Consider the following 22483-nt stretch of genomic DNA (forward strand, 5'->3'; position numbering starts at 1 on the left):
GTGAGTCCATAGCTTTATTTTAATTGCGATTTGTGTTTAAATCTGTTTGCATTATAAATCAAAAAAAAAAAGAATCTAAAGGAAAATACTGAACTATTGTCCTGATTTTAGCAAATATGCTAAACATTGTACATAATCCAATCTAAAAATTCAGGAGAATTATTTTAAGGTATGCTAAAATATGTGTATGGGTTTAAAAATGGCATGACTGATGATCTAAAATGGTCTGAAATAAAGTCACATTATTTTATTTTCTTGTATCTTAGCCTGCTGTACAAAATGACCAATGTCTGTTGTTTTTTTGTAAAAACAGTGTATTCTACAGTGTAGAAATCACATCCCAATATTTTATATTCACTGCGGAGTTTGTTTACTTATAATAGTTCACTTGAATTGACTGGGGTTTCATATCAATAACGCTAACAAGCTGGTCCATAAATAATCTTAAATAAATTTAACCTAATGTGTCCTGGTGTAGTTAAGAAATAAAACTACTGTTTGGATCTAATAGACAGATTCGATTAAATAATGTTGATGAAATGAATCAGTACTGAGGGGGTCCATAAAAGTAATTTTAGAGTTAAAGAAATTCCTAGTTATAAAACGTTTGAGAACCCCTTGATTTAGGTTATGGACAGTTCACACACCAAAACACACAAGTAACACACGGTTATAACATGCAGCTGTACAGAGGACTGAAGCAGCTAACACGTGCTTACATGGGTGGGTGATTGTTTTTTGTTTTGCTTTTTATTAAGTTTTATGACAAACAGTACACCATGCAGTTATTAAATTCACACTCGGAGTGATCAAAGTAGAGATGCGATTGGATGCTGCTCCTGCTCTGGTTGGAAATCATTATGTTTGAATGAAAGGAAGGGTGAGAGGAGTAAACAGATTGGATGAAGGAGGAAGAGGAGGAGGAGTATTGCTCCACAACTCCAGAGAGGGCAGTCTGGGTAAAAGGCCACAGGTCGGGCTGGCACACTAACGCGGCCTGGTGAGACGGAGTTTACGTTACCTTCTGGGGTACAGCATGGGCAGAAGGACAGGGGTCTCCAGCGAGGGGTCCCGACATAGGGCTCAACTTCCAAGAGATAGAACAAAGGAGGGAGGTGACGGACAAGGAAAGGGCAGAGGAAAGAGAAAAAAACGGAGGTTTGGGAGAGGGGAGGGAGAGATGAAGGAGAAAGAGAAGTGAGGAGAAAAAAATCAAAAAAGCAAGAGAACTATGGGGAGAAACTCAAAGCTGCAGTATAGTGTGTGCAGAGAGAGAGAGAGAGAGAGAGAGAGAGAGAGAGAGAGAGCAAAAGAAAATGTGGCAGCAAGAGTGAAACTGTAGAGAAAAAAAAATAAACTCTACACACTATAGGATTTATATCTACAAATGCAGCTGCTATCACTCCTAATACAGAGGCTTGCATAAGTATTCACCTCCTGGAACTTTTCCACATTTTGTAGTGTTACAACCTGGAACTCAAATGCACTCAGCTGTAATTATGTTTTTATTATACATACAAAAACGCAATTAAATTAAAATCTTCAATTGATGTGAGATTATTTAGAGTACTGAATCGAAAGACATCTGTTCCTGGAAGGCCTCTGACTGCGTACCTTATCTAACAAACTCGGAGGCAGAAAAGAACTGCATTTATATTGTGACCATGTGAAACTTGGCTTGGTTGCATTAGAACATATAATTCAATTTTTTTTTTTTTTTTAAAGTTACAGGTCGTGACAACAGCAAGGGGGTGAATACTTATGCAAGACAGCGTACAGTAAACACGATGAGCTGCTGCCACTTGAGAACCTTTCAACTCTATATGGAAAAAGAAATCTTCAGTCTTTACGATCCAGTATTTATGTTTGGTCTGGCTATGTTTGAATGATAAATAAAGCATGTGTGTTCTGTGCCAGTCCATAGGGGAAAAGAATAATGCACAAAGAAAATGGTATCAAACATTTGATCTGATGACTCAAACTGGTGAAATAGTATGAGAGGTGGTGGTGGTGATGGTGTGTGAGAAGTGAACAAGCTAAAAGGCAGGTCCATATGGCTGACAGTGATATTGAGATGATCTGCAATATTGAAAAGCAGGTGGAATGTTGGACTGCACCAAGGGACTATCACAGAGGGGACAGAGATTCCAATGCTGCATTGGGCTCGAGAAAACCAGCCGGATCAATGCGGCGCAAAACAAAAGCGAATCTGATTAGTAGTAAACTCAAGACTTTACCCGGTCTCAGGTGCTACATGCTGTAGAATACTGACAGATCTCCATAGAAAGCCTTCTGCCTACTACATCATGAATCAAGCCAGCATCTAATGGTTATGATTTGATGCCCAATTTCAAAATAACAGACCAAAACCGATGCCATTTCATGTAATCAAACAAGCCAAAAACCCATAACTCACATTCCAGCCATACCACAGCTACATCTTCATGCGGCGTAATACAATAGCCTTTCTTTGTATTAAAAAAAAAAAAAAAAAAAAAGAAATGTTATACCTACCTGAGATGAATTAGTTTGGTATTGTAAGCAATGTACATCAATACTCAGTATAACAAATATTACACATACAAAGATAAAATAAACTCAGTCTTTATACAGGTCCATACGTGAAATGCATGTCATGCTAAAGGGCATTTTTTAAAGATTTGTCTTGTGATTTCAACGTGTTTTTTTTTTTTTTGTTAAACGGAGCTCCACGCAATCTCCTGTCAGTGTGGGTGACTAAGGACATGACGGTATGTCTACAACACGGAACAGAAACACAAGTTCAAACAACACAGTGGAGCACAGCTGTGTGGAGGTGGACAGGGACACAGCAAATAAGAACATTACATGAGAGATGGAGGGTCTCTCTCTCTCTCTCTCTCTCTCTCTCTCGTACACCCTCACTCACATACACAGCCCCTGGACAAGTGAGCAGGTATGGTGGAGAGAGTGCAGGATAAGCAGCTCAGACTAAAGCAGGTTAAAGCAAACAGCTGTTTAGTAAAGTTTAACCAATGCGCAAGCTTCTCTCAGTTTTTTTAAAGTGTAACCTAAATTAGGGCCTGACCGATATAGCGATTACCCATAAACATGACCGTCTGTGATCTCATGTACGTGCAAGACTGCAGATAGAGCTTTCCCCTGAGTGTGTTAGCTGAAATGTGAAACAGCATGAACAAGGGAAGTGTCTAGCTAGCTTCAAGTGTCTTAGAAGAAGCATGTGTTAGTCGTCATTCTCGCCGGTTGGTAGCTGATGTATGATATAAGAGATCTGATGCACGGGAGTTAGGGAATTGACAAGTGACCAAATTGGGAGAATAAATAGGAAGAAAAAAAATACATTGTGAATTTTGTTATGTAGCTTGTTGTTTTAGAGTGATGATGAAATCTTAGCTGTAATGTTGAACCAATGAATAGCCATTCTGATAAATATTATCTGTCAGCAATTCCTGATATCCAGATGTTGAAATATCAATGCTACAGATGTGTACGATGATGAAATGTTGTGCACAGATGTTGAAATATTAACACCTGTAGAAAGCTCAACAAGTGATATTGTAGTATGCTAAAAAAGAGCCATCAGTTGCAGGAATTATTCTCTGGGAGTAAGTACAATTCATTAGAATCTGAATCAAGACTCGATATACCAATTTCTTAATACAAAACAATTCGTTTTCCTCATTTGGTAGCCTCCTCAGTCAATTTTCTTCAAATTCAGTTTTGTTTGAAAGTTGAAAAATATTGGATTCAGCTGTTATCAAAAGTTGGCTGGATTTACCCTGTACCTGGAAATATCATATTGGTCAGGCCCTAAACTACACATAAAATAACAGGCAAAAGTCTTGGCACCTATTTTGGTCCGAAAAGTCCTAAAAACCTGATTCAGTTGATTCAGCTAATTCGCAAGCGATTCAGTTTCCTTGAAGGAACTGACATAAAAACATAAAAAATTGCATAATATAATTTTAGAAAGAACTGCAAGTTCCTATGTGTGTGCTTTTCTGCGACTGATAAGGTTACACTGATCTGTGCTGGATCCAGGGGCAAGAAGGCAAGACACAGTGACAGAAGAGCTTCAGTAAGTACAGGGAGAAAGAGAGGGGAGTTAGCTGATTGTTAGTCTGAAGCGACAGGTTTGAAATACATACCGCCCAGATGCAAGTCCAGGATCTCACTGTAATTAGACTCTCCCCAATAGTCTACAATAAGGATATATTAGAGATGTGTTACTGAACACACAGGCACAACTAGTCCAAGTTTAAAACAAACAAACAAAAAAAAAACATGCATGTGTTTGGAAAGAAAAAAACAAACCCCACACGCACCCATATACTGTAGAGTGTGCAGACTATGTTAAACTGTATGTATGTGAGTGTGTGTGTGTGTGTGTGTGTGTGTGCGCATGTATGTGTGTAGGTACATATGTATATACATGAAGTTAAATACAGATGTTGCATGTGCACACCATGTCTCAGTACAACAGAATGGGCACATAGATTTGCTGATGTGTGTTGCTGTGCCCTGCCACAGGCCCGGATCTGGGAAGGTTATTAAATGAAATATGTTTAGCGATAATTCATTCTTTCACCCAAACTAAACAATATGAATCCATATATTTTGGGTATGAAATAAAACTAATGGTAAAAGACCAATACAGTCCATATACCCCATTATGCCCCTGTATCTGATGACTCCTGGTCATTCTTCAAGAGCAATTTCAAAAAATCAATATCAATATAATGTGTGTGTTGGTCACTGTATTATAAATACAGCACTCTGCTTTTAACACATCCGGTGAAAGGGCACACAAATCTATGTTGGACACACAATCGGTTTCATGCAGCTGAAACACACATGAGGAGAAATCAGGAGAGATGAGGTCACGAACGAAGACTTTTAACACCTACTAACATTATCGGCATGGATACCTGAGCGCCTCTTGCGCTGTTTAGGGCTAACACTAGAACCTTTATGTAACCCTTAAAAGAGAGTGAAGGACAGAGAGGTTAAGAAGCATGTTCAGAGTTTCAGTTGAAAAGCACTCTCAGTGATGCAATGAACAGGAAGTGGGGATGTAAACAAGAGCAAAACGATCAGCAAGGAAATATTATTGATCACGAACCACAAATAAAGCTTTTGATATACTGTATATTTCTCAGTAGGTACAGGTTCAGTTATACTTATTAATGAAACATACTAATTATAAATATCTATTAAAATATGTCTCAAGAACCCGACATTATTTATGGTCCAGAAAATAGCAACTAGAATCGACTTGATCTGTCCCAGCGATTTTTACATCCTTGATAGTCCCTTGTCATGTGCTTCTTGACTGTAAAACATGACTTATATGTGAAGAACATATAAAAATATGGGATAAAGCCACAATGAGTTTTAGAAACACACTTCCTTCCACCGTCCTCTGCATCTGTATGGACTGGAGAGGTGAACACACAAACCCAAGACTTCCTGGAGCCTAGCTTCTGAACAGTCTTGTCACAATTCTGATGATTTTCATGCAAATAATTGTGATTACGTTTCATTTTCTTTCCTTAGAGGTGAACACATCGGCATAATTTGTGTCCAGAGTATTAGCTTTCTAGATTCATAGTTGCTTGACAGACTTAACAACCAGTAAATGAAGACAAACTTTACTTCTTATTAATGTTAACAAAAACATCATTTTCATTATGTGCTAAACATAATATAAAAACAAACCCTGTTTGAAAAAAAAAAGAATGCGTTTTTAATGTAAATTCTTGGAAAAAATATGAATAGAAATATTCAAACTGGTGCAGTGATTTCTGCTTTAAATGTGATTAGGGATTATGTAAAAATTGCTCGATAATTAGTTTTGTCCATAGACTAACAAAATATTACAGCAAAATTGGACTGAGGTTATATGTCTCAAGCGAAACTGAACACCAAACATGACTGGTATAACTGTAGGAAACAGGCTAATGCTCTTGAAAATATCGTACTGCTGAATTGCCCGTAGTGAATGTTAGAGGTAAAAGTAAGGGTATACAGAAGTGGCATGACTAAGAACCTAGGATAAGAACAAAAAATGTAGAATGTGAGGTACCTGCTTCCCCTCGCAGAGCCTTCTCCACTGCCACTCCCCTCTCCTCCAGCTGTCTCTGTTTCTCCTCCACCTGCTCTAGCTGTCTCTGAATGATCTGAGAGGCAGAAACAGACCCATAATCAAGGCTCTGATTTCTCAGTTGATAATCCCTAATTTTCTATTTATATTTCAATTCCCTCTTATTGAAAAAAAAAAAAAAAAAAACACAATTTAGAGCCTCACCTGAGCCCTGTGGAGCCTCTTGAGCTCCTCCTGCTTTGCCTGACGACGAGCTGCCTTCTGGACCTTGCGTGTGAGCTTGGCATTCAGCTCTTCCTCTGTGTATGTCTTCTGCAATAAAAAATGGGGGGCAAAGTATGAACTGTTAAGCAAAAGTGCAAGGAGAAATCAAGCTTTAGTGTGAACTTCCAGGGCCAGTTCTACACCAACATCTGAAAAAAAAAATGTTATGGCAGTAGTAAACTCAATTGCCTTTAATTTCTAAAAGAAATTCTGCATTATTATCATTTGTGTTTAGTAAAAAAAAAACATACTAGTGAAATATGCACTTATTCTCTGTTTTAAATTGCAAAGAGAGAAGTAGAAAACAGAAAACAGGGCTGGAGAGAGGTGATGAGTTTGCCCTTCATGTGGATTCAGCTTCCGTAATCAGCCACGGAGCAAATAGGAACCAGTGAAAATTACAGAGCAGAGTGAAGATCAGCTAAAAGCCTTGTGGAAAAATCAGGTGAACACAAACGCAGTTGTATTCTCCAGCAGTAAAGGGGTGCCAGAGATTCATGCTTATATAAAGGAGGCTGTTAGTAATACAGTAATACAGTAACCCAGGGACATGTGGATGGGTAGATAAGAGGTGAGTTACAGACCGAAGCATGCTCAGAGCGGGTGGACCAATGCAAATAAACACACTACCTTCGTGGCATATGATCTCTTGAACGCCAGTGCATGAGGAACATAAACAGACTTGCGGGGACAAAAAGATAAAACACGAACAATGTAAAAACACAAAACAAATGATGTGACGGAATGGGTTAATGTTTAGTCAAAATTAAAACAATGGCAAAACAAAAAAAAAACAAAAACATATTTACCCATGCTGTAGTCCATAATGTCATTAGAGTCAATGTAATCAAACATAAAACTGGGGTATCTTCTGAATTAAGCAAAGCGCCAATATCTACACTTAAGCCACTGCATTTACAATTTTTAACCACTGTTGTTACAAAAACCACATCAGGACAGGGAAGAGGAAAGAAAATCTTCTGTACAGCTTCCATCACATCAGTGAACTTTGGCCATGATGCTCGGCCTTAAAGTACATAGAAACCAAGTAGGTGGGACTGTGGTTTCTTTGCTACTTTGTTCAACCAACCAGTCATAATACTTCACTATTGCTATATAACTTCCATTTTATTAATCTTGGTTTATTAATCTGGCATATCGTCATATAAACCATCAACCACAAATAGGTATAGAAAGTGAAACTAATGCTTGACAATCAAACCAGCACTGGATTTCGAATTAAAATGATTGAAGAATTATTTAAATTTGTATTCGACTTGTGAAATATGATGCGAAACTATGTAAACAGGATTTGTTGAGCCAAATTTCTACTCGCCATTCCCAAACATTTAATTGTGCAGTTTGTGCTTCCTGTAGAAATACCTCATCTTCTTTACTTTGTGCCATATCTTTCTCTATTTTCACTACCAGCATCTTTTTGATCTTTATTTCGTATCCTTTTTGTATGTCTTTGCCTTTTCCTTTTCTTTTCCCCTCCTCTTTTTGCTTTTCTTTTTCTTTTTGATGCTTCCTTTATTTCTCTTCTCTCCTTCTGTCATGCAGTTTTGTTCAAATTAGATACTAGCTCAAACAAGTCCATGTGCTACCATGAAAGAATATTTTACGAAATACTGAATCAAACAAAACAAGGTATTGAATCGATGAGAGAAAAACTTACATCCATCTTGGACTTTTGAGAAGATCTTTCCAGAACATCATCACAGGACAGATCTGAGTCCTCAGAAAAGCTGAGGTTTCTTCTCAAATGCAAATCTAATGGGACAGTAACAGAATTTCATTTACATCATTTAAAAAAAATAGTGTTTTGGAAGGTTTGGTTTAATCCCTTCAAAATCCCATTTGGTTTAATCAGCTCACCTGAGGACCTTGCTGCAGACAATCCTTTCTTCTTTCCTGAGTCCACTGTTGTGGAACTAGAGGGTGTGCTCGGACAAGACTTGTCATCTTTCTTCTTTTTGTCCTTCTTGTAGCCGGAAAATACAGCTTTCCACAAGGACTTGTGTTTGGGTGGGGTCTCTTCAGTACTAGAATGCCTGCTTTCGTTTTTGGCCTTCTTCTCTTTCTTGTTCTTACGTGGTGAGAAAAGGGAGCTACGTTTTTTGCTCTTGCCTCCTGTGGAGCTCTCAGACGAGGTGACAGAACTGTCCACACTCTTACTTAAAGGTGTATTAAAGAATCGGTCAGGAAGCACTTCTGCTTGTTTTTTGCTCTCCAATGCCTTCACAGCTGAAGACTTTGGAGAACCTGAGCGCTTCTTGTTTTTAACGGCTACATCCGAAACATTCCAGGCCACTTTGGCCACAGCACCCTTGCTTGACTCAGCCTCTTTCATTTTATTAATTTGCTTCGCCATAGCATCTTTAAGAGCTTGACTTTTCACCGATTTCTCCCTCTCTCTCATGCGCTCTTCTGCGATTTCCTTGGCTTCAGAAGAAAAGTGCTGGGAAACTTTCGCCGATCGGGACACGAGACCTCCGTGAACGTTTGGTTTTCCATTCTCCACTGCCAAAGCGAGATGGAGGGGAGGCTTGTCCCTGTTCACTCTGCTGGTGGGTGGAGTGTAAAACCTATCCTGCATGCTTGTGTCAGGGGTACGATCATCGTACGTGTCCTCCACGTCATCAGCAAATGGAATCTCTTCTACACATTCTGCAAAGGACTTCCTCACTTCTTCTCGCCGTGGTTTATTGGGCTCCTTTGTCCTCATCACCACTGGGGGGTTGGTTCTGGGAGTAGCTACTGGAACCGTCACAAATTTATTCTGCTTTGGACTAGTAGGAGTTTTAGCTTTGGTGGGTGCCTTCTCTTCAGGTTTCACTTCAGGTTTCTCACTGGGTGAAGACAGCTTCTCCCAAGACACTTGAGACTTCTTTTTTCTGAGAGTTGCTGGCTCCTCATTTGGTGGAGGTGGTGGAGGACTGGAAGGAGGCGTGAGCATGGTTGAATCAGAGTTGTTAATACTGTCACAGGTAGGCGTCTGACTAGTCGTGTTGCTATCGTTCAAGCCCAGACCTGAGCTACTGCTTAGATCCTTTCTCTCTGAGCTACTACTCTTGGGTTCTACAGGAGAGATAACCTGACCCTCAACAGTAATATTGAGTCTGTGAATGACCGTGCGACTTGTGAATGCTGGCTTCTCCGTTATGGCCTCCGAGATCTGGGGTTTAGACAATACAGGTTCTGCAGTAGGAGTTTTAATAATGCTCTTCTCTACAACTTTGCTCCTTTCCAGTGGAGTGAGCCCTAAGCTCCTCCTGATTTCAGCGCTTTTCAGCCAGAACTCTTCAATGATGTCTGTCTTTTTGTCTGGCGTCTCCACTGTCGAATCCTTTAGATTCAGAGATTCTGTGGTTGTCCTCTCTGAGGCAGGTTTCGTTAGAGGAGTGGATGTTACTGCAGGGACGGGTTGAGTCCTCACAGGAGAGCCTGAAGAGAGGGGTGAGGAGGGCTCCTGGCATGGTAGGGGCTGAGCACAAATTGGGGATAAAGGGTTGGCTGAAGGTGAGCAGGCGCAAGACTCAACCTGGACAGGAGATTTGGGTGTAACTGTATCTGGAAGGGAAAATGGTTGGGAGCAGATTGGAGATGTCACCGCAACAGGAGTATTTGGTGTCTTAACCTCTTTTGCTTGATCAGGCAAAAAGGGTTCAGGAAAAAAGCGTGTTCCTGGAGATTTAATCAGCACTGGACTCAACTTTTCTTTAATCTGGAGGTAGAAATGTAGATAAACCAATTAAAATATGAGGCATCCTTGCGAACTAGGTAAAAGGTTAAACCACAGCAAATGCCGGTACCTCTTCAGTAGGTGTACTTGGCTTTGGGATTGTAGTGAGAATGACATCTACAATGATTTCCTTTGGACTTACAGACACCCGTTCTTTACGCTCTGAGAGAATAAAGCAAATCGAGATCAAGGGTGTCTTTTTACTTTGGAGTTAAGAAGGATATTCATATTAATATTTATGCACTACAATCAAATCAAATAGAATACTGTTCCAAGTTTATACCAAAGCATACCAATTCTGGAAACTTGATCTAGGATCTCTGGCTTCTCAGGGTCTACAGGAAGAAGCTCAGGATCTTCAACATGCTGCGAACGAGCTTCAGCTTCTGCATCTGAAGGGATGTCGTCTAAGGCACAATAACATTTAACTGTTGTCACTCTCAATGCACGTGCGTTAAATAACACATAGGCATAACAATCACAGATGCATGGCATCATTAGTGTGACAAACCTTCATCCAGCTCGGTGCCAGGTTCAATGTCTGGGCTTCCTGCTTCAGCCTCAAGCTTTTCCTCATCATCGACACAGGGCTCTGAGCCAGAGGGAAAAGGAGGTACAGTATGAGGTTATGAGGTTGCATTAGATAAGAGTAAAACAGCCACCAGCTCAAAGGCCTGTTAGGATGAATGTAAAGACATGAATGTAATCTTTATATACTGTAGGTGGTACTGGAAATAAAAAAAACTGTTAGGCATGCACAACTTTCAAATAAAATGTAAAACATAATAATAATAATAATAATAAGAAGAAGAAGAAGAAGAAGAAGAAGAAGGAGAAGGAGGAGGATTAGTGCTTAGCTTTTGCACATGCTGATATCCATTTACACATATGGGTAAATGGATATGGCTCAGTTTCTGCAACTAGTGAGTTTTAATGAAAACTTTGGGGGGTGATAAAATATCACATACTGTATATTTTAAGGTCAGTTTGAAAAATGAAATCTATAAAACCGTTTTTTAAAACACATTTTTAAAACGTTGTTACCAATAAGAGAATGATAGTACATAGAAAATAAAGATTCAAAATGTAAAGATTCAAAAAGTTGTACAAATCCTGCAAATATTGACTGCTATATCTTTTTGGACTTAAGACAATGGAAATATTTAAGGTTCACCAAATTATTTTCTGAACTCTGAAACAAAAACCCCAGTATAATAGATAACGGGGTCAAAATGTAGGTCAGTAAGCAGCAGAGGATAGCTACTGGACAGCAAGTTATCTGGTTGAAAAGAAAAAAAAAAAAAAAGACCCTGCCAAATGATTTCTGCATGCAGAGTTAAACGAGAGCTTCGTCATGCAGCTAGTGTATTCAATTTGTTAGTGAATACACCTGTGTCACATGCTGTGCTCTGCTGCGTGCATGTATACAGGGTGGTCTAGCATGAGAGCTGCTGCTTTGTTTTTGGCACTACCTCCAGACATGGAGTCCAGCCAGGCCCTGACAGCCTCGTGTCGCACTGATTTGTGGGTGGGGACTAAAACAATGAAATGAAAAGGCACATGAAAAACAGAACATATGAACAACACAAGAAAAGAATGATAAAACTGGAACAAGGAGAAAAATGGCACATGTATCGGATGTACTGCGACAAATAACATCCACTGGAGTGAGATCAGGGAGAGTTATGGATGCAAAGCATATCATTAAAATGACATCCACAAAACAAAAAATCTGGGAAAAAAAAAAACAAAACAAAAAAAAACAATAAATATGCAGAACATCACTGTTCAGAAGCAGCGTGGATGATAAGAAGAGACACAGCCTTTCTCATATGCACACATTTAAAAACAATAATGCGCCACCGCACGAGTCCTAGCAGCCAGGCGCTCCTCCAGACTGGGTTACCTGTGCAGGAGACAGGCAGGGTGTTCTGCGAGAGGAATGAAGGAAGAGAACCCGAATCTGAGCGCTCCTCTTTTTCTCCCTCCATAGGGTCCATCGGCTGCAGGGTTTGTTGAATTCGCAGGTTTCTGGCTATTGGTTGGCATGATTTGAAATTCATATGGGAAGTGTGATAACGAAAAGAGGAGAAGGAGAACGTCAAAGAGGATGTCCAACCCAGAGGATCGTGTCCAACATAAGTATTAACAAACACAGGATCAGGAGGGACAGATGGAAATAACGGAGAGGAAGAGAGAAGGAACAGGAGACTTTAGAGAACAGTTTGTAATAATGCAGCTTCAGAAACAAGGTACAAACATGCATTAATACTAAAGGCTCCAGACTAACACTGAGAGGACAATCAAAATAATGTTGGAACTTGATATTAAACTGCCATTTCCAAAAAAAAGGATTATATATAGAGTCAAGACACTCGGTTCTGATTCTGAAAGTTACTCTGGAGCCTTGGTGTATGCAGATTAACCTTTGGACCAATCAAAATAATGAGAACACACTCACTCAAACTGCATTTAAACTTCACATATAAATAGTATATTATTTATATTAGTATATCAAAAAAAGAAAATATCTGGACCTTGGCATTGCAGGCATGCTTAAATAAAATACTGAATTGTTAGGCAATAAAAAAAAAATCAGAAACTTTGATAATTGCATTCTTTGGCTAAACACAGCACAGGTTAAAAGCTTAACGGAAAAGAGCTTTTATTTCTCTGCTTCATTTTTAATAGAGAATTTGTACTGTATGAAATTGAAGAAAATTTGACCATATTTGGACAACGTGCTGTCAGTATTCAGCGAGAGAAAAACCACTTAGAACAAAGATCAATTCTCATGACAAAACCTGAGGAACGAACAGAGGTAGGTTACAAGGTGGGTTTTCTCCAGGCAATGATTTTGTTACAGGTGTGTGTGCGCGTGTGTACTTGTTCAAACGCATCCACAGGCAGATATACCTTTAAATGTACCCGTATCCTCTTCATCTTTCAGGTTCTCCAGCCATAGACCTGACTGGAGCTCCCTTTCCCAAGGGTAATACTCCCCCTCTGCTAGCCCACACAGTTACCCCAACACACACAATCACAATCACACACACACACAGTGGTGAAATATACATGTGAACCAAACACACAGAGAGGGTAACAAGACATTCACACGCACAAACACAGACAGGGGATTAAGAGGGAGAGGAAAGAGGTATACTGTAAGTGGTGTTTACACAGAACAGGGTAACAGACAATGTGACAGACAGTATGATCAGACCCTTAGATTCCCTTCTGTTACACTTTCAGGGAAAATTGATGATATTTGGTCTCTCAATAAAATCAGAGACACTCAGAAATCTCCAGATTCTCACTGAAATGCTGTTTGGAGAAAGCACGCAGGCTGCATCTACGGGAAATGTTATGATATAACGTTTAGTATTAGAAAAGATAACGGCTTTAACGGAGCTGTGTAATGTCGCGACGGTCAGCGAAAGACCTTCACGTGGTTAAATATTGGTTTTGTTTTCTACTGTACACTTAGGTGGCTTAATGATTGTGGATGCCTGACCATAAAGCGAAGTCAGTGAAGACACAGCCTTTTGAGATTAGACCACCTGCAGCACAAAATAATTTTAGCACCAATATTGTTTCTCACCGCAAAATAAACGTCGCTATTTCACAATTGTTCCTCATCTGTTTACACAACAATAAAATCAGCTTATTTTCTATATTGACAAGGACAGACATACAAAGGAAATATGAAATGAACAAAGAAGTGGGAGAAGATTTAACAGACAAACAACACAATCTCACCATATCTCTTGATTTTCCCTCACTCATGCCCCTTATACATTTCAGCAGATTATTTTTTTTTTTTAATTGAAATTTTTGACCTTGTGTAATGAACAACTAGCATTTAATCCCAAAACCTGCTTATTGTTCTAGAGTACATACAAATCAGTAATATGTAAACAAAATGAAATTACCATCACTTGATTCTTCCTCTTCATCCTCTTCTTCTTCCTCCTCCTCTTCGTCATCCTCTTCCTCCTCTTCTTCATCCTCTTCCTCCATTTCTCCATCCTTCCTGCTCGCCCCAGCATCACTGCCAGCCTTCAGTTTTGCGTGCAGCTGCACAGCCTCTTTCCACGGCACTCCTCCGAGGTCAGAGGACGCCGGGGGCTCCAGGTCCTCTCCCTCATCCTCCATGTCAGACTCTGAGCTACTGCAGAGCGAGAAGAGAGTGTGCTATCAGTAGACTGCAACTTATCTGGCATAATTGCTTTTGGCACAAACATATAAAAAATATACATTAATGCTTATGATGTATTTTGTCATCTCAACCATTTTAGACAGAACCTAGACCTTTATTATGATCAAAATCAAACGCTCAGATGATTAAATACCACTGATGTTTTTTTTCTCATTTGGACCTAAGCATATTTGTTACACTGCCATTAACTGTCAACTACCATAATAAAAAAAAAACAAACAGTATTTTAAATAAAATCAAATGTTAACTAAGGGGGCACGGTGGCTTAGTGGTTAGCACGTTCACCTCACACCTCCAGAATCGGGGTTCGATTCCCGCCTCCACCTTGTGTGTGTGGAGTTTGCATGTTCTCCCCGTGCCTCGGGGGTTTCCTCCGGGTACTCCGGTTTCCTCCCCCGGTCCAAAGACATGCATGGTAGGTTGATTGGCATCTCTGGAAAATTGTCCCTAGTGTGTGATTGCGTGGGTGAATGAGAGTGTGTGTGTGTGCCCTGCGATGGGTTGGCACTCCGTCCAGGGTGTATCCTGCCTTGATGCCCAATGACGCCTGAGATAGGCACAGGCTCCCCGTGACCCGAGGTAGTTCGGATAAGCGGTAGAAGATGAATGAATGAATGAATGTTAACTAAATAGATATTATCGAGCACTCACCTGGAGCCCTCGTCCACATCCGTGCCTTTATCCAGCACACTGCTGAGGTTGTGCTCGGCCAGCGTCTCCTCAGGTACCTCCTCGAGCTCCTCTTCTCTCTGCATGGACAGACGGTAGTTCTCCAGCTCAATGCGCTCAGGAGTTCCTTTAGGACGCTTTGCCACACTGGGCTCAGACACGCCGTTCACCTCGGGAGCTGCAGGGGACAGCGAGGGAGAGGAAGTTATAGGAAGGACACATGGACACTCAGGAGGGATTGGGGTCTCTGACGATAATGTAATATCCATAATACCGGATATTTAAATGATCAAATTTAAAGATTTTTTTTTGTTTGTATATTTCTAATTGACGTTGTGTTCATTCTGCATAATTTTTTTCAAATCAGCATTTTCTTATTAGTCATCTAAATATTTTATTGAACAGAAAAAGACAAACACAAGCTCAAAGTTTTAAAACACACGGTTTGTGATTTATTAGCCTGCACCATATAATAGCATATATTAATAATATTATAAAATATATTACATATTTGTTACAAGATATCAGCTACCTTGCCTTTTACCCATCCTACAAAGCAATGTTTCATGATGAACGGATCAGTGGCTGAAATTTTTTATGACTTTTTAAAAATAAAAAAAAAAAAATCAAGCAGGTTTATGATGAATAATAGCATGACCTTCCTGCTCTATGGGGCAAGTAATAAGAATATACATGACTGCCCCTTAGCTTCAAATACATATAATGAATTACATAATTAATATTAATTGTGCAGAAATGAAAGGTGAACATGCTGGTAAACAAGCAACAACATGCTTATGATCTGGATCATAATATAATGATATTTGAAGATATTTGAAAGCAGAAAATGTAAGAACCGATATATTATATATTTATATTTATTATATTATATTTAAAATTCATCTAGTAAATATGTAGTGCATAAGGCACAGAATACTACAGAGTACTAATACACTTACTCTGGATGTTGTCTGAATGTTATTTACATAATAGCTAAAATACAAATAAATGGATGACAAACGATCATAACAAGCCATAATTTCTTTTTTATTTATTTTATATTATTTCTAATAAATTATTCTGTTATTTAATGTGTTTTTCTTTAAATTTCAAGTCCTACAGAAGATGAAAAAAGAAAAATTATGGGTTAAGAATGCAGGAAGGGAGCAGAAATGCGCACACACACACTCTCACACACACTCACGCTCTTACCTCACACACTCTTACCTCACACACAGACGCTCACCACACACACACAGACGCTCACCTCTATTTCGCACGCTCACCGCTCTCTCGCACGCGCACACACTCTCGCGCACACACTCTCGGACACACTCTCGCGCACACACTCTCGCGCACACACTCTCTCTCTCTCGCGCACACACTCTCTCTCTCTCGCGCACACACTCTCTCTCTCTCGCGCACACACTCTCTCTCTCTCGCGCACACACTCTCTCTCTCTCTCACACACACACTCTCTCTCTCTCACACACACACTCTCTCTCTCTCACACACACACTCTCTCTCTCTCACACACACACTCTCTCTCTCTCACACACACACTCTCTCTCTCTCACACACACACTCTCTCTCTCTCACACACACACTCTCTCTCTCTCACACACACACTCTCTCTCTCTCACACACACACTCTCTCTCTCTCACACACACACTCTCTCTCTCTCACACACACACTCTCTCTCTCTCACACACACACTCTCTCTCTCTCACACACACACTCTCTCTCTCTCACACACACACTCTCTCTCTCACACACACACTCTCTCTCTCTCACACACACACACTCTCTCTCTCTCACACACACACTCTCTCTCTCTCACACACACACTCTCTCTCTCTCACACACACTCTCTCTCTCTCACACACACACTCTCTCTCTCACACACACTCTCTCTCTCTCACACACACTCTCTCTCTCTCACACACACACTCTCTCTCTCACACACACTCTCTCTCTCACACACACTCTCTCTCTCACACACACTCTCTCTCTCACACACACTCTCTCTCTCACACACACTCTCTCTCTCACACACACTCTCTCTCTCACACACACTCTCTCTCTCACACACACTCTCTCTCTCACACACACACTCTCTCTCACACACACACTCTCTCTCACACACACACTCTCTCTCACACACACACTCTCTCTCACACACACACTCTCTCTCACACACACTCTCTCTCACACACACTCTCTCTCTCACACACACTCTCTCTCTCACACACACTCTCTCTCTCACACACACTCTCTCTCACACACACTCTCTCTCTCACACACACTCTCTCTCTCACACACACTCTCTCTCTCACACACACTCTCTCTCTCACACACACTCTCTCTCTCACACACACTCTCTCTCTCACACACACTCTCTCTCTCACACACACTCTCTCTCTCACACACACACTCTCTCTCTCACACACACACTCTCTCTCTCACACACACACTCTCTCTCTCACACACACTCTCTCTCTCACACACACTCTCTCTCTCACACACACTCTCTCTCTCACACACTCTCTCTCTCTCACACACACTCTCTCTCTCACACACACTCTCTCTCACACACACACTCTCTCTCACACACACACACTCTCTCTCACACACACACACTCTCTCTCACACACACACACTCTCTCTCACACACACACACTCTCTCTCACACACACACACTCTCTCTCACACACACACACTCTCTCTCACACACACACTCTCTCTCACACACACACTCTCTCTCACACACACACTCTCTCTCTCACACACACTCTCTCTCTCACACACACTCTCTCTCTCACACACACTCTCTCTCTCACACACACTCTCTCTCTCACACACACTCTCTCTCTCACACACACTCTCTCTCTCACACACACTCTCTCTCTCACACACACTCTCTCTCTCACACACACACTCTCTCTCTCACACACACACTCTCTCTCTCACACACACACTCTCTCTCACACACACTCTCTCTCTCACACACACACTCTCTCTCTCACACACACACTCTCTCTCTCACACACACACTCTCTCTCTCTCACACACACTCTCTCTCTCACACACACACTCTCTCTCTCACACACACACTCTCTCTCTCACACACACACTCTCTCTCTCACACACACACTCTCTCTCTCACACACACACTCTCTCTCTCACACACACACTCTCTCTCTCACACACACACTCTCTCTCTCACACACACACTCTCTCTCTCACACACACACTCTCTCTCTCACACACACACTCTCTCTCTCACACACACACTCTCTCTCTCACACACACTCTCTCTCTCACACACACTCTCTCTCTCACACACACTCTCTCTCTCACACACACTCTCTCTCTCACACACACTCTCTCTCTCACACACACTCTCTCTCTCACACACACTCTCTCTCTCACACACACTCTCTCTCTCACACACACTCTCTCTCTCACACACACTCTCTCTCTCACACACACTCTCTCTCTCACACACACTCTCTCTCTCACACACACTCTCTCTCTCACACACACTCTCTCTCTCACACACACTCTCTCTCTCACACACACTCTCTCTCTCACACACACTCTCTCTCTCACACACACTCTCTCTCTCACACACACTCTCTCTCTCACACACACTCTCTCTCACACACACTCTCTCTCACACACACTCTCTCTCTCACACACACTCTCTCTCTCACACACACTCTCTCTCTCACACACACTCTCTCTCTCACACACACTCTCTCTCTCACACACACTCTCTCTCTCACACACACTCTCTCTCTCACACACACTCTCTCTCTCACACACACTCTCTCTCTCACACACACTCTCTCTCTCACACACACTCTCTCTCTCACACACACTCTCTCTCTCACACACACTCTCTCTCTCACACACACTCTCTCTCTCACACACACTCTCTCTCTCACACACACTCTCTCTCTCACACACACTCTCTCTCTCACACACACTCTCTCTCTCTCACACACACTCTCTCTCTCACACACACACTCTCTCTCTCACACACACTCTCTCTCTCACACACACTCTCTCTCTCACACACACTCTCTCTCTCACACACACTCTCTCTCTCACACACACTCTCTCTCTCACACACACTCTCTCGCTCACACACACTCTCTCGCTCACACACACTCTCTCGCTCACACACACTCTCTCGCTCACACACACTCTCTCTCTCACACACACTCTCTCTCTCACACACACTCTCTCTCTCACACACACTCTCTCTCTCACACACACTCTCTCTCTCACACACACTCTCTCTCTCACACACACTCTCTCTCTCACACACACTCTCTCTCTCTCACACACTCTCTCTCTCTCTCACACACTCTCTCTCTCTCTCACACACTCTCTCACACACACACTCTCACACACAAGATAAAAAGCATGACCAGTTGTGGGTGCAGGTGAAAAGCAGGCACAGATGCAGCTGCCCTGATAGGACTGGGGAAAGGTAAAGCTTACAGAGTGATTGAGTCTCACACACACACACACATCACACAAACACTACATCACACAGCTGCAGTAATACACTAATTACAGGTATACGTACAGAACCACAGGCACTAGTCACACAGACTCTATAAAGAGGTTTAAAGTTGAAATGTTACAGCAACTAAAAGATCTATAACAGGCAACAATCACATAATAGTTCTATAAAATAATTGATCTGTAAAATGAGACCATGCATGCAAAAAAAAAAAGCTAGTCATCACTCAATTTCTATTAATATACTCTATGTTGCTAATGTGATCAATCACGTTTCACTTATACTTAAATCCTTATTTAAATATCCTTAAAAAACACTAGCTGGAAAAACGTTACTGAACTGTACTTTTAAAAGGTTGTGTACATTTAAAGTAGAATTAAGAACTTTAAATAAATTGTAAGTTACTACACACACTCTCTCACTCTCACTCATTTTACTAAAGTTAAAAAAGAAGAATGTACTCTTGTGGGAAAATCCTAGTAACAAGCAACAGTACAGTTTATAACTTTAATCAAATATGTTCAGATATTGTGCATTGTTTTATCATTCAAAATTACACACACACACAAACACACACAAACACATGCACACCACCAAATTAAATGAAATCTAATTGAACAAAGCTGCCTCTTCAGAATACACCCAGATAAATCATCTGATCTCTGTAGTGTAGTGTTTCAGAGCTCATCCAGAGGCTTGGGAATAAGAGTAAAGAAGAATGCATGCTAGAAGATATTGAGCAGCAGGTTGAGAGTGAGGCAGGAGAACAGGTAGAGGCAATAAGTGAAGAGGAAGGCTAAGGGACAGTGTGCCATCTGATGGCCAGTCCAGGACACGGTGCGACGCAGTGAGCGCACAGAGCCCCGCACCCTGGGAAAGCGGCACAGGACAGCGGCAAGAGAGGAAAGGCGGGTACCTGAGGGCCCACGCTCCACCGGACATGGAAGCCCAGGGGCATCTACGCTGGCTGGGGGTATCACTGGTGCCTGGGATTCCTAAAAGGAACAGAGAGGGAAAAAACTCTGAGCTGAAACAACATTGAAGTGAAAACACAGAGAATACATACTACAGTGATTCATCAAAAGCGTTATTAACTCAAGATAATGTTCGTGATGTAAAGCTTATACATGAAAACGAGGCAGAATACACGAGGTGCGTCCCAAATCATATACTATTCTACTCTATGTTGTAATGTAGCGCGAGTCGTATACTCACACTGAACATTACAGTAAGACAAAGTGTGAACGAGTGTGAAACGTTATGCGTGTTTGACGTCGTTTGTTAACGACTGGGATCTTGCGGTTAGAACAAAAAAAAATGTTTTGAGATACTGTTAAAATTCACACACTAAAGAGCAGAGTATATAATGTGTATTGTGATGTGTATTGTGATGTGTATTGTGATATAATGTGAACTACACAGCTCTACTCCTGACAAATAATGGGAAAGATTGCCATCATGGGTTACAGTTCGAAACAGTGGGCAGCTTTACATCCTCCCATCTCCAGCTCCTTGATGAACTAGGGGTTACTCTTTCTGTGGAGTTTCACATCTGTGGGTTCTCCCAAAAACATGCCGCTGAGTGAACTGGCTAATCCAACTTGCCCCTAGGTGTGAAGAATTGCACAGATGATGCCCTTTGATGGAATGGTCTTCAGTTCAAGATATATTCCCACCTCATGTCCTGTACTTCCAGAGATAAATCAACCTGTTACAGCAAATTAAAAAGTATCTCTCTCTTCATGAAGCCATGTCATGCTTGGCTAAATGCAAATGTGGCCATTTTCATTGTGTTAAAACGTTACGTGTGATGACTGAATCAAACATTATTATTCATCAGTTCTGTTCCACTCCTGGGAATCTCACTAAAATTGGTCTTGACATATCATCAGTTCTCCTGCCATCCCTAATAACTCAACTGCTAGTAAAGCTGCTAGCCTTTGTTCTAAGTACACATGGATTTGCAGTTTCAGAGATATGATTTATGTAGTCATTCTTAGCAAGTTATTTAACTCTCTCCAATCAGGTCAAAATATCCAATCACGTCCAAAACATTTTGTTTAGTGTTAACACAAGCCAAGTCAGATTGCTAGCTCACAGGCTCTGCAGCTAAAGTTTTCCAAGTCGTTGTCATCCGTAAATAATTTCTAGATTGAATGTGACAGTCACGGTGTCAGGTTTGCTGCATGAGATCACTATCTGAACAGCACTGTCAGAGTGAGAAAATGAAATGAAAGACTGGAAAAATGACATTTATAGTAATAAATATGACCCAAAATATCAGCAGTCTCAGAAAAATGGAACCATGAAAACAACAAAAGAAATGGCACATTTTTAGGAATATGTTATTTTGCATTCATATGCATGTAAAAAAAATCTCAAAACATTAAAAAGGCATTGATATTTACCTTTGGCTGGAGAGGAGCAGCAGGAGGAGGAGCAGGTCTCTTCCTCTGAGCCTGCCCAGACAACCGGTAACAGTAATGCGGCTTACAGTAAAACTTGCCTAAAACACAAACACAAACACACACACACACATTCAGTGCATGTATAGCATTTTTAAGCAAAGTTCCTAAGCACACTATATATTTCCTTTGGATGTAATATTTTACACACTGATATAGCTGGTGTATTTGCTTCTTGCTCTATGCCAAGTGGGAAGTCTCTAAACTCTAAACTGTGTGTTCTGAAGAAAGGGTCAATGCAGAAAAATCAGAACTCTGTCTGAGGCAACAATACACCACTGTTTTCGAAGACAAAGGAAATCTTATTATACCACAGAGTGAAAAAAAAGTGAAGAGAACGAGGAGCTGGGAAAATGAGTAACTGGGAGCCCGATAACGGTATAGATGATGATCTTTAATTACTCGTGATCGGCATCGTAACAGTTTCAATGGCAGCTTTTATTTCAAGTCGAATTGCATAAGATCATTGCATACTTCTTC

General features: G+C 41.0%; 1 protein-coding gene across 30 annotated transcripts in view; it reads right to left on the reverse strand.

The window, feature by feature from the left end:
• Positions 1-22483, reverse strand: part of mical3a (microtubule associated monooxygenase, calponin and LIM domain containing 3a) — a 75320-nt gene that overhangs the window by 5066 nt on the left and 47771 nt on the right. For 12 of the 30 annotated variants that reach the window (XM_060878129.1, XM_060878131.1, XM_060878127.1 and 9 more), the window contains 16 exons: positions 21947-22044; positions 20455-20533; positions 14983-15178; positions 14045-14283; positions 13029-13118; positions 12019-12147; positions 11585-11647; positions 10624-10704; positions 10406-10519; positions 10183-10274; positions 8246-10094; positions 8046-8140; positions 6998-7048; positions 6308-6415; positions 6086-6179; positions 1022-1087 (listed from right to left, as the gene is read on the reverse strand). In XM_060878129.1, coding sequence (XP_060734112.1) covers positions 1022-1087; positions 6086-6179; positions 6308-6415; positions 6998-7048; positions 8046-8140; positions 8246-10094; positions 10183-10274; positions 10406-10519; positions 10624-10704; positions 11585-11647; positions 12019-12147; positions 13029-13118; positions 14045-14283; positions 14983-15178; positions 20455-20533; positions 21947-22044 — 3444 coding nt within the window. Of the gene's footprint in view, positions 1-1021; positions 1088-4148; positions 4200-6085; positions 6180-6307; positions 6416-6997; positions 7049-8045; positions 8141-8245; positions 10095-10182; positions 10275-10405; positions 10520-10623; positions 10705-11584; positions 11648-12018; positions 12148-13028; positions 13119-14044; positions 14284-14982; positions 15179-20454; positions 20534-21946; positions 22045-22483 lie in introns of all 30 variants that reach the window. The other 18 variants (XM_060878132.1, XM_060878155.1, XM_060878135.1 and 15 more) reach the window with 11 other exon arrangements.

The sequence above is a fragment of the Tachysurus vachellii genome, chromosome 9 (genome assembly GCF_030014155.1).
Source record: "Tachysurus vachellii isolate PV-2020 chromosome 9, HZAU_Pvac_v1, whole genome shotgun sequence".
In the NCBI taxonomy this organism is placed as follows: Eukaryota; Metazoa; Chordata; class Actinopteri; order Siluriformes; family Bagridae; genus Tachysurus; species Tachysurus vachellii.